The sequence below is a fragment of the Lissotriton helveticus genome, chromosome 5_1 (assembly GCF_964261635.1).
Source record: "Lissotriton helveticus chromosome 5_1, aLisHel1.1, whole genome shotgun sequence".
NCBI classification, from domain to species: Eukaryota; Metazoa; Chordata; class Amphibia; order Caudata; family Salamandridae; genus Lissotriton; species Lissotriton helveticus.
The window spans coordinates 303,776,012-303,789,484 of NC_136065.1; the positions used below are offsets into that span (position 1 = coordinate 303,776,012).

Sequence of the window (13,473 nt, forward strand, 5' to 3'; positions counted from 1 at the left end):
GTGCCTCACTTCTGCCTAGGCCTACTTACGGTAAGAATGCATTGTGCCTCACTTCTGCCCAGGCCCACTTACTGTAAGAATGCATTGTGCCTCACTTCTGCCTAGTCCTACTTACGGTAAGAATGCATTGTGCCTCACTTCTGCCTAGGCCTACTTACGGTAAGAATGCATTGTGCCTCACTTCTGCCCAGGCCCACTTACTGTAAGAATGCATTGTGCCTCACTTCTGCCTAGTCCTACTTACGGTAAGAATGCATTGTGCCTCACTTCTGCCTAGGCCTATTTACTATAAGAATGCATTGTGCCTCGGTTCTGCCTAGGCCTATTTACTATAAGAATGCATAGTGCCTCACTTCTGCCCAGGCCCACTTACTGTAAGAATGCATTGTGCCTCACTTCTGCCTAGGCCTATTTACTATAAGAATGCATTGTGCCTCACTTCGGCCCAGGCCCACTTACTGTAAGAATGCATTGTGCCTCACTTCTGCCTAGGCCTACTTACGGTAAGAATGCATTGTGCCTCACTTCTGCCTAGGCCTACTTACGGTAAGAATGCATTGTGCCTCACTTCTGCCTAGGCCTACTTACGGTAAGAATGCATTGTGCCTCACTTCTGCCTAGGCCTACTTACGGTAAGAATGCATTGTGCCTCACTTCTGCCTAGGCCTACTTACTGTAAGAATGCATTGTGCCTCGGTTCTGTTGAGGCCTACTGTAAGAATGCATTGTGCCTCACTTCTGCCTAGGCCTACTTACGGTAAGAATGCATTGTGCCTCACTTCTGCCTAGGCCTACTTACTGTAAGAATGCATTGTGCCTCGGTTCTGTTGAGGCCTACTGTAAGAATGCATTGTGCCTCACTTCTGCCTAGGCCTACTTACTGTAAGAATGCATTGTGCCTCACTTGTGCCCAGGCCCACTTTCTGTAAGAATGCATTGTGCCTCACTTGTGCTGAGGCTTGATGTATGAAAACAATGCCTCCACTCTGTACCAGGCCCACAATCGGAAGGCATTGTGCCTCAGTTCATCAGGGCTCCTGCAAGAACGCACAATGCCTCAATTCCGCTCATACCCATGTTAAGGATCCACTGCGGTCCACATTTCTGACCCACACTCTGCCCCTGGATTTCCACTTGCACTGACTGCACTTTGCGCAGAACACCCCTCCCTCCTCCTTGCACCTGCCATCTGTACCCACGCGGCACCTCTAACTCTTAACGGAGCACAGTCTGGGACGCCGGCCAACTCCATCTTACATAAGGTGCTCTGATTACCGCCAGCCACCCCTCCTGCCTGCAGAGTCGCTGCTGGACTGCGGCCTTCTGCTGCCGAGCCAGCTGCCGCAGGGGCCCTGAACACGGGCGCTGCGGAGCACAGACCGCTCCCAAGGAGACGACCTCGACTACCACCTAGATTAAACAAGCATTGGCAACGGCAATGGGTCGCTTTTGCATTTTTAGTGGCCATGTGCTAAATTCGTATGATTTGCCTTTACATAACTGCGCATAATTGTGTAAAACCACAAACTCTAAAATCGGCATTAAGCGCTATGAAAAGCGTCCTCGTATCGATTTGGGACAAAAGGGAACATTTCGTGCTAAAAAAGAAGTAACTCAGAAAATAGAAGTGCTGCGAACATCAGCTGATCATGGCCGGGTTCTTTACGTTGCTCTTGTGCTCCCGCACTATGTAAACCGGTCTAGAGAAAGACCCGGGCCGTTGGCAGGGTGGGAATGAATGGACGAATAGTGAGGCACGTGAAATAGCAACAAGCGCCGCTTATTAACTGCATGGTCCGGTGCAGACTAATCCATTGTGCAAGGAAACTGGTTTGAAAAAATATATATACACACATTTTACTATAAATCAAAAGGTCTTTGGAACACCTGACCTGAAAACATAACGAAAAGATTGCTTCCTTCATGCATTCCATTATGAAGATGCATGTTTAGACTAAATACATTAAAAAAGCGAAGAACATGGATTTTGGCATAGAACGCATCTACAAGATAATAATTTAACGTGTGATGTTTTGTGTATTTTTCAGATGCAAAATAGAAGTATCCATGCAAGCACTCCCTTGGAAGCAGAATGATGGAGCAAAAACCAATAGCATGAGGTAAGAGGGGCATATTCCTCTGGGTGAAGCCAAAGCACACTCTTTGTTAATTTAAAAAACTGTTACGAAAAAAGGTGTGCTGCCATCTAGACCAAACAAGCATTAACAATCCAGACAGAACAAGCATAGGCAAAGCCAATCAGTCACACTTTTATAATACAAATGCTGAGCTGCTCACTTTGCTAGGGTTTATCCGTAAAGTGTTGTTTGGAGAAAAAAGTAAAATAAAAATCAAAATACTAGAGGAAAAGCAAACACTTATCTTACGAGATCTCAAAGCTGTACATTAGGTTTTCAAACTTTAGAAATGGTACAACTTATTTTTTAAAGCCTTTTCACTCAGGAAAGTGGCAGAATATAATGGAAAACAATTGACAAGGCCTAATTTAGTTTCTAAAAAATTCAGCCATTTGGGGTCTCACAGTAGTCTACGAAAGAGATTTGAGGGCCTCCAGGAGCCGTGTCATGCTAGTGCACCTTCTGCCTTAGATGCCAGCTAAGTAAGTGCAGCAGATGGTGCTTCCACATGCGTCATAAAAGCCTCTATGTGCCAAAACGTATGCTTTCATGTAATATGTGGAATATAAGGAATACAACAAAAACAGCCCTTAATGTAGAGTACTGAAAGAAAAAGAAAAACAAGTTGTCCCCTAAATGTGAGCAGCAGAAGGATACAAGTTAGTCAATCAAAAGGATCGTAAAATGGTTTAGCTCCAGGGGAGGGAAAAATATAAGAGTAAGGAAAGCAAGTAAATGAGTGGCAATAAAGCTAACCATAAGCAACTGGTGGACAGAAGGCCAAACTAAGTTCACAATAGGTGTTAAGCCACCAGACTGCTTGTGCTGCCAGGTATGCTCCATCTTTAGATGGGTACCATCAAGCGTACTATTGAGTTGTATAGGAATATCTTTTCGAAAACACAAAAGTACAACATTTTACAAATGTTATTTCTGGAATGTACTATATGGTTAATAGAGTAGCCATTACTTGTTCCTTTTCTACTTATTTAGTTTTTCAGGATAGGATATATGTTATACAACCAGGAAGAGTCCTGGCCACTTACTTGAGCACCTGGAGAAGCCCTGGAGACACAGATGCTGCTGGTCGCATCATGCCTGCTCCACTGATGCCCAGCTGCACCTGCTGGAAGTACACCGTCCGGAGGGCTAGGCCTGAGGACTGCAACCTTGTCTTTATCACTTCAAGAGGGCAGGTGACTATGGCCCCCACTGTACCTCCGCATCTGAAACACAGACGATAAGGAAAACAATGAGTCAAGAGGATTTGCATAAAACATTAAAGACTTATCAAAACAGTCATTCATTGCACTGGACTTCACACCAAGCAATAAAGCAAAGGGTGTGTGTGTGGGATTGCAGTGCAGTTGCTTTAAATAAAATGTGTGCATTCAATGGACTATGAACTTTAACTGCTCTTCCACGAACTATAAGCAAGGCTATACATTTCAATTGAAAACATTTCCAAAGTTTTCACCTAGTCCCCTTTCTTAAGCATGACGTTTTCGACCGCATATCTCACCATAGGGTAGTCAAAGCAAGAGACAATAGGTCTCAGCCTCAATTAAATAAAGCCAGTAGATCATACACCTAAACCTAGGACACCAGAGACAATGGACCACTTTTTCAGTCTTCGTTAGTAGAGGCAGCAGACCAACTTAATACCAGCCCAGGGTAGAGGGAGCACAGGAGTGTTGGTTTCAGCCTATGGTTTATAACAAACTAGGTTGGTAGAGTTGATGGGCAAGCCTATTCATAAATTAGAGTAGTAGTAGTTTTCTCCACAACATAGGACAGTAGAGACAATGTATGCCTTCTTCACAACCTAGTTTGTCAGAGGTAAAATGTACTGCCTCTTCCCCAAACTAGGAAGTTGGAAGAGTTCAAATCTAGGGCTTTTTACGTAACATGCAGAGGAGTATGTGGAAGCATGAGGAGGGAGCGGCCTTGGCCTGACACTTCATGGTGGACTCACCCCAGCAGACCACGCTAGGAACTTAGGCCTCATCCTGGACACCAACCTCACCATGAAGTCTCAAGCCAACGCCACTGCCTCCTCATGCTTCCACATACTCCTCTGCATGTTACGGAAAATGGTCGAGTGGCTCCCACTGGACATCAGATGTACCTTCACACAAGCCTTAATCACAAGCATATTGGACTAGGGCAACGCACTATGCGGCATCCCAACTATTCTCCTCCACAGACTTCAAACCATCCAAAATGCTGCTGCTAGACCCAGCCCTCACCCTCCCGCTCCACTGGCTCCCCATCCAGAAGCGTTGACACTCTGACACCCCCCCCCCCCCCCGCATCCATAAAAGCCGAACGGGAGGTCGATCATTCTCCAACCAAGCTGCCAAATCCTGGGACGACTTTACCCAACACACCAGGGCCTCCTTCTCGCTTCTTGAATTCCACAAGAAGCTGAAGACCTGGCTATTCAATTAGTCTTCTTGCTGGACCATTGAGACTGCTTGTATTCAGGCTCAGCCTCATCACATGCCTATACTCACCTACTCAGTACCTGGATACCCCTCACAGGTTACACAGCAGCGCTCTACAAAAAACGACTTTGTATTACATTGCAAATATAAATCGCTTAAGCACCAGGTCAAATACAGGTTGTATCTTTGGCGCTCAGAGAAGGTACCCGGTGGAGAGCAGTGCCCATCCCTCAAGCTGCCCACAAGTGCAAAGCTCCTGGTACTGACCACCAATGCCAGCCTCTCACATTGCTCACCAATGTCATCCATCTCTTAGATGGTTCATCGCTTTGATCACAACCTGTCCACCTATATCAGTTTCTCATACACCACAACGTCACATTTGTCACGGATGTCAGCCCTTTCAGTGCCCATCACCTCCATCACAACCTGCTCACCAAAGTAAACCCTCCACGTTGCCACTAGTGATAGCTCTGGAAACGGATACCACAGAGCAAGCATCCCCCAAGGTACGCAGGTGTGTAGCTGGCCTGCCCCGGCGAGTACAGGAAGTACAGACTGCACGACCATACATGCTCGACCTCTCTAACGAATGCCAGCGGAAGTCCCAATCATGAGCCATGCGTGCCGCGGTGCCACATGCTACGAAATGGGAATTAAATCAGGCTTGTAAGGTACGGGGGCACAGCAGTGGAATGGCAATGGCAAAGCAAGTTATTCAGTTTTCCTTGCAGAGTCTGCAGACAATGCCCTCTTTATTCACATGGCCCCAGCCGCAGGAATACAGCCAAAAAGAGTGCCCATCCGCTTGCCAACGAGTCACTGCCAAGAACCCTCTCCCCTGCCAAGGCTGGCTGAGAAATCCCGCAGACTGTCTGTGCCGACAGAGGGAGGTGGCCCCAATGTGAGGCAAAGGACACGGAACAGGAGAATCGCTTCTCAGCTTCCCTCCCTCCTAATGAGGGAACCCGCAAGCAGGCCACCCCTGCCACCCACTAAAGGGAGCGAAGCTCCGCCCTCAAGACGGGTGCAGCAGCAGCGCGAGGCTCACGGAAGACGAGGATGTAGCGCAACGACCAGAGCTGCCGACTTTGGAACTGGGGAACAGGCTCAAGTCTCGGCGTCAGCTCAACACCCTGTGATTCGGGGCAATCAACTACTCTCACAGTGCCTACCAAAAAAAAAAAAAAAAAAAAAACGAAAGTGTCCTAAAATAACTAATACTCATGGAAAGCGCACGGCTTCGGGTCGAGTTCACGCTATATATAAATAAAAAAAAAATTATTACACGAGGCACGACATTTTTTCGCTGTCCCACACACGAGGGTGTCCCGGATATACCTGTATCCCTGTTACTTCCGAACATAAAACCATAGCATGAGCACCGGAAGTGACATCACGCCCATCTGACCACTCATTAACTCACAGGGTTGACCCCCTTCTCCCACCTCCATCAGTATTCTGAAAAGGGTGAACAGTTGAAACTACAGAATGTAACCTTTTAACCTCTTCCTGCTACTGCCTTAATCATCCCAAGGCCAGAGGTAGCAAGAGCAGTCTGAGGGGTAGGCAAGGGCGTGGCGGCTGCTGTCCCTGGTTTGCCTTTTTGTATTTCCAAAATGACATCCATGCATCTGAATAAATCTACACTCCAGGTCTTTCTGCAGCATCATTGTTTTCCACACAAGTATGGTTTTACCACCCAATAATCGATTTACCACACATGACGCATAATCTGCAGATTTCAACAACAAAAAATGCTAATTCAAACTCAATTGGATCAAAAGTTAATTAAAACAGGGTTCCAAGATTTACTGGAGGACTAACTTTCAAGTTCAATTGGTGTATCCATGTGTTAACCTGTTACTAATGAGGTTAAACATTTGTCCTTGCAACGTGTGTTAAAAGGACCTGATTGCGGAATAATGCTCCCGTAAATGTGCTGTAGTGCCCTGCATAATCTGAAATATACCTATATTCAGCACACCTTTTCACCCATGGGCGCCATACTGTTGGACGGGAAGGAAACGTGTTTTTTGTGGTGGGGGTGCAGGGAGTTACCAGCCTGAGCTGGGCCCATAAATACTGTAAATAATGATTGAACCAGGGAGATTATGTGGTGGCACAGTAGTAGCGAAAATATTAACTTTATCTCTCGATCATATCTCAGATTTTTTTAGCAGCCACGTTTGGGGAAGCTTGTGACCAGAGGACAACCTTCACCGCACTCTCAAAGTCAAACCCCCAGATGTATGCGTCCTACCAGCAGATGTATGCGTCCTACCAAAATCTATAACATTTAACTGTGGGTCTAAATGGATGACGCTTTGGGGAAACCACTTTCAGTAAAACAAACACAGTCTGCACCCATGGAGTCACAGGCGAGTGAGGGAGCGCGAAGAGGCCCAAGATTAGAAGGAACTCCTGTGTCTCCAGGGAGCACACGTCACTAAATGGGTTGGTTACACAGCCCTGACCTAGATCCGACCGGTGGAGCCGAGAACACTAATCTGCGATGCCCGAGCGGACGGAATTGGGGGATAATCCACCCTGGGTGGCCGGGCCATGTTAAGCATCGAGCAAGACAGCACATGGCAGTGGTGCGAGGGAGGGCAGAGATGGGCAGGCAGGGTAGTGAAGAGGCAGGCAGGGCCTCGGGTATGAGGCGGGAGGAGCAGTGAAAGGGCAGACAGAGCAGGCACGAGGCAGGGACAGCAGTGACAGAAAACAAGAGTAGGAAAGAGGTAGAAGCAGCAGGGTAGGAGCACAGAGTAGTGAAGAGGCTGGGACAGCAGTGTAGGAGCACAGGGTAGTGAAGAGGCAGGGACAGCAGTGTAGGAGCACAGGGTAGTGAAGAGGCAAGGGCAGCAGTGTAGGAGCACAGGGTAGTGAAGAGGCAGGGGCAGCAGTGTAGGAGCACAGGGTAGTGAAGAGGCAGGGACAGCAGTGTAGGAGCACAGAGTAGGGAAGAGGCAGGGACAGCAGTGTAGGAGCACAGAGTAGGGAAGAGGCAGGGACAGCAGTGAAGGAACAGAGTAGGGAAGAAGCAGGGACAGCAGTGAAGGAACAGAGTAGGGAAGAGGCAGGGACAGCAGTGAAGGAACAGAGTAGGGAAGAAGCAGGGACAGCAGTGAAGGAACAGAGTAGGGAAGAGGCAAGGGCAGCAGTGTAGGAGCACAGGGTAGTGAAGAGGCAGGGGCAGCAGTGTAGGAGCACAGAGTAGGGAAGAGGCAGGGACAGCAGTGTAGGAGCACAGAGTAGGGAAGAGGCAGGGACAGCAGTGTAGGAGCACAGGGTAGGGGAGAGGCAGGGACAGCAGTGTAGGAGCACAGAGTAGGGGAGAGGCAGGGACAGCAGTGAAGGAACAGAGTAGGGAAGAAGCAGGGACAGCAGTGAAGGAACAGAGTAGGGAAGAGGCAAGGGCAGCAGTGTAGGAGCACAGGGTAGTGAAGAGGCAGGGACAGCAGTGTAGGAGCACAGAGTAGGGAAGAGGCAGGGACAGCAGTGTAGGAGCACAGGGTAGTGAAGAGGCAGGGACAGCAGTGTAGGAGCACAGAGTAGGGAAGAGGCAGGGACAGCAGTGAAGGAACAGAGTAGGGAAGAGGCAAGGACAGCAGTGTAGGAGCACAGAGTAGGGAAGAGGCAGGGACAGCAGTGAAGGAACAGAGTAGGGAAGAGGCAAGGACAGCAGTGTAGGAGCACAGAGTAGGGAAGAGGCAGGGACAGCAGTGTAGGAGCACAGATTAGGGAAGAGGCAGGGACAGCAGTGTAGGAGCACAGGGTAGTGAAGAGGCAGGGACAGCAGTGTAGGAGCACAGGGTAGTGAAGAGGCAGGGACAGCAGTGTAGGAGCACAGGGTAGTGAAGAGGCAGGGACAGCAGTGTAGGAGCACAGGGTAGTGAAGAGGCAGGGACAGCAGTGTAGGTGCACAGGGTAGGGAAGAGGCAGGGACAGCAGTGTAGGTGCACAGGGTAGTGAAGAGGCAGGGACAGCAGTGTAGAGAGCACAGAGTAGGGAAGAGGCAGGGACAGCAGTGTAGGAGCACAGGGTAGTGAAGAGGCAGGGACAGCAGTGTAGGAGCACAGGGTAGGGAAGAGGCAGGGACAGCAGTGTAGGAGGGTAGGGAAGAGGCAGGGACAGCAGCGTAGGAGCACAGAGTAGGGAAGAGGCAGGGACAGCAGTGTAGGTGCACAGGGTAGGGAAGAGGCAAGGACAGCAGCGTAGGAGCACAGAGTAGGGAAGAGGCAAGGACAGCAGCGTAGGAGCACAGAGTAGGGAAGAGGCAGGGACAGCAGTGTAGGAGCACAGAGTAGGGAAGGGGCAGGGACAGCAGTGTAGGAGCACAGAGTAGGGAAGAGGCAGGGACAGCAGTGTAGGAGCACAGGGTAGGGAAGAGGCAGGGACAGCAGTGTAGAGAGCACAGAGTAGGGAAGAGGCAGGGACAGCAGTGTAGGAGCACAGGGTAGTGAAGAGGCAGGGACAGCAGTGTAGAGAGCACAGAGTAGGGAAGAGGCAGGGACAGCAGTGTAGGAGCACAGGGTAGTGAAGAGGCAGGGACAGCAGTGTAGGAGCACAGGGTAGGGAAGAGGCAGGGACAGCAGTGTAGGAGGGTAGGGAAGAGGCAGGGACAGCAGTGAAGGAACAGAGTAGGGAAGAGGCAAGGACAGCAGCGTAGGAGCACAGAGTAGGGAAGAGGCAGGGGCAGCAGTGTAGGAGCACAGGGTAGGGAAGAGGCAGGGACAGCAGTGTAGAGAGCACAGAGTAGGGAAGAGGCAGGGACAGCAGTGTAGGAGCACAGGGTAGTGAAGAGGCAGGGACAGCAGTGTAGAGAGCACAGAGTAGGGAAGAGGCAGGGACAGCAGTGTAGGAGCACAGGGTAGTGAAGAGGCAGGGACAGCAGTGTAGGAGCACAGGGTAGGGAAGAGGCAGGGACAGCAGTGTAGGAGGGTAGGGAAGAGGCAGGGACAGCAGTGAAGGAACAGAGTAGGGAAGAGGCAAGGACAGCAGCGTAGGAGCACAGAGTAGTGAAGAGGCAGGGACAGCAGTGTAGGAGCACAGAGTAGGGAAGAGGCAGGGACAGCAGTGTAGGAGCACTGAGTAGGGAAGAGGCAGGGACAGCAGTGTAGAGAGCACAGAGTAGGGAAGAGGCAGGGACAGCAGTGTAGGAGCACAGGGTAGTGAAGAGGCAGGGACAGCAGTGTAGGAGCACAGAGTAGGGAAGAGGCAGGGACAGCATTGATGGGGTAGATGCCATACAGACAGCAAGGAAGCAAGTAGGCAGAGCAGATATGTAGTAGGATAGCAGTGAAGGGCAGACAAACCAGGTTAGAGGACAGAACAGCAGTGACGGGACAGGTAAGAGGGAGGGCAATAAGGGCCCTAGCATGGCAAGTGAGGCAGCAAAGAAGGGGTGGACCAGGTACATAAATCACAGTGACACCAGAGAAGTGGCAGACCGATCAGGTAAGAGACATGGAGAGCACAAAATGGGCAGATAGGGCAGAGACAGCACTGAAGGAGCAGATACGGCAGGTAAAAGATCAGACCGCAATGAAAGCGCAGACAGGGCAGGTAGAGCAGGTATGAGGCAGGACTAAAGGAATAGCAGGAGACAGAGATATAGAGCTTGGAAACATAGCACCTAGCAGGGCTGAAGATCATTTATGCAGAGAAGCCTGCGACCAGGTCATCAACAAGTCTCTAACGCCCAATTTCTAAATCACTTGATCGTGACAGTAGTGCCCTTGCATATTCTAGTTACTTCACCTTAACTGGAGGGCCAAGACCCATTATATACCGTTTAATATGGGGGCTATCCCAGACCGACAATCACTAAACTAAGTCAGGAACAGGAAGATGCAGTGCTATACCCCGGATCACACAAATAGCCGAATAAGGAAAGGAGCTCACGTCTCAAAAGTTCCATTAGGAAATATTTACACAAGAGGACAGCAGCTTTGTTGAGGTCATTGGGCCTCCTCGCCAAAGACAGTCACATGCAGTGAAGGGCCACATGCACAGCACGTGCACAGAGGACACCTGGCAGAAGCAAGACCCTCGCTCAAGGTCTGCGCGTGACCCACCAGAAAGCAGCTACCATGGACATTGGCTGCTCTTCAATAGTAGTAACAGAACACAGTGGGCTGCTATTCACTCTGCCCTTAAGCAAGAGCCTGAAGCCACCAGGATGGAGCCAAAATCGATAACTGGCTCAGGTAGAACTCCATGACCAAAGCCACTCCTCGTGATATGGCGCAGCTTCATGGAAAACTACTGTTTTGTGCACATAACCCTACTTTTCGTGCCACGCTACCTTGACCCCCCCTGCCCCCTCCACCCCAGCCACAAATCCATGAATAGAAGAGGTCAGTCACATGGGCGCGTGCAAACATCCAGCAGAATCAATGTTCAGACATCACAAGCCAAAAGAAATACACAAATGAGATAACTCATTCTAAACAGGCCTCCACAGCCAACATCAGTATTTCAAACTGGGTTGCTAGAGCTCAGTAGTCCAAAGGTCATGCTGTAAGAGCTGATGTCCATAGATCACACTTGGGAAACCAGCCTGGGAGAGGTCTTTATATCCATAAAGAGATGAGAAGATATGAAGATTAGGTCCCTAGAGCTCCATGCTCCAGAGGTCAAGCTGCAAAATCCTACCAGGCAGAAGAGCCCATATTCAGAGACCACACGTGAAGGAGTGGTCTCTCCAAAACAATGACACATGGTTCGCATACACTTGTAACTAGACAGCCGGAGCTCATGGTTCCAAGCAGGGAGATCCCCGCACCATGAATGTCAATACTTGGGACAGGATTCGTAATGCATCCAAGTCGCATGCTTCAAGTAACCCTCATAAGAGGTTCCCAGTTTGTCAGTTATTCCATACTGCTAGTCCCCCCCCCCCCATTTCGTATAGCAGCCAGACAGCATTTTCAGACGGAGAACCTAAACTATCCCAAACATATCACAAGTAGATGTGTGTGAAATTAGTGTAATTTTTTCTCTCATACGGTCTGCAAGCCTGCGCAAAAGAATGCATATTTATGTGAAATGCAAACTGGCCTTTGGCACTGTATTTTAGTGAAAAATGTATTCATGCTTCCAATTTGGAAGCAAAGGTGCATTTTTTTTAAGCTTTAAAAAAATAAATAATTGCTACACACACATTGAAAAGCTGCTTCCATGTCATTTGTGTTGTGTCCCGTGTTTGCAGTAAATTTTTTACCGCAACCTGTACACTCTGTACATTTTTACAGTAAATGGTGCGTAATTACATGGGGTGGCACAATATTGTAATTTTGGTACTCGCAAGAAACAAAGAGATAATAAACAATTACACTTATTACATCAGCACAACCCAAATTTAACCGAAGTCTAATCACAAGACACAGCTATGATCTTACTCTTTAGATTCCAAACTGGTATTTATGGAGGTCTGCGAAGAATTATTGTTAACTGCCTTATTGTTGGCAAGCTTTGCAAATCAACCTCTCACGTTTCAAGACATAACTAAACAAGAACTGCTCCCACACATAGTCCTTCATCTGTTTGGGCACATATTTGGGGCGAAGTCTGCAGCCCCGTTTTGAAGTAAACAGAAAAAAAAATCGTTTCAAATTGGCTGCAGGAAGAAAGACCCCACGGACAGTTTAAGGAAAGTGATAATAATCTGTGCGAGTGAAATAGGATTTATATTGCGACGCTAGCAGATCAAGCCAATTAATAATCAATACTGCAGTGGAGGGAAAAAAACTGTGACTCTATACCTTCAGGAAGGGCACGTACAACTGATGTTGCATCAGGGATAATGAAGGGAAAACATAGGAGGTCCTCGCAGCACTCTATGGAGGTCTTACAATTAGAGTAGCACAGTTGATTTCAATGCAATCACAGATCCTGGGAAATACAATCTCATCACTGTGAACTAAAAAGTAGAGTCTGATTAAATGATCTTCCTCTTGGTTTTAACAGTTCGATTGTACCAGATTATACATTCTGATCACCAGGAAAATAGGTTGATTGTTATCACATGGCAAGCAACATAAACTGGTCCTGTGCAGTACTTTGAAAAGGAGTCAGGGTTCAAAACTAACTGCACATTACTATTACTCTGCAAGTGGTCCAGCAGGCTCTTTTGAATTCCCATTTGGTAGGATTGTCAAGGCACAGAAGACAGTGCAGAGAAACTCAGCAGTGCTTCCTTGTGTTCGCAGTCAATACCAAGTGTAAGCAGTATTCCCCCTCCAGCTGCAAATAAACATTAGCCAAGAAGGAGCCAGGAACAAGGTTCATTTTTAGGTCTCGCCTGACTGCACACGCATGGTTTCTCGGGAGTCTAGTGTTCTTTAAAATAAGTAAATACATTTTAAAAAGGGGGGCTTAGAGTCCACCCATTACGTACCACTGTGCTTGCTTGTCACTCTTTTCTTACTTACCATTGGTAGGCTTGGTCATTGCTCTCCTTTTTAAGTCGAGCCTGGGCAGCGCATGCACTGCTGCGAGGCATGAAGTATTGGAGTATGACTTTGAATCCCCGCCCTCATTTTTAATTGGCTTGTGTCATTGTCCTTCTTAAACGCTGGCTTCCGAGTCTTGTTAGTCCTGCCTTGGTACCGCCTTGTCTGCATTTGTTACTTCCCAGAACGACTGGATCTTTTACTGGTCTTGTTACACGGTCTGCTTTATCTTGGCTATGAGCACTATTTTGTTTAATGATTTGTCCCTATACCACCCACTAGGTCGCAGCACACCGCCCGCTTTTATTTTATTTACTAATGGCGGTCCGCTTGAACTATAGCGGCTGCGCTTATCTATTTACTTATTTATTGTTTGTTTAATAGCACCCTTGCGGCGCTCTCTCATTCACGGAGGCCGCGCCCCTT

At 48.4% G+C, this 13,473-nt stretch overlaps 1 protein-coding gene across 1 annotated transcript in view; it reads right to left on the minus strand.

The window, feature by feature from the left end:
• Positions 1 to 13,473, minus strand: part of SLC25A33 (solute carrier family 25 member 33) — a 91,157-nt gene that overhangs the window by 36,333 nt on the left and 41,351 nt on the right. Inside the window, exon 2 of the mRNA XM_078642300.1 lies at positions 3,185 to 3,364. Within this exon, the coding sequence (XP_078498426.1) occupies positions 3,185 to 3,364 (180 nt within the window). The remainder of the gene's footprint in view (positions 1 to 3,184; positions 3,365 to 13,473) is intronic.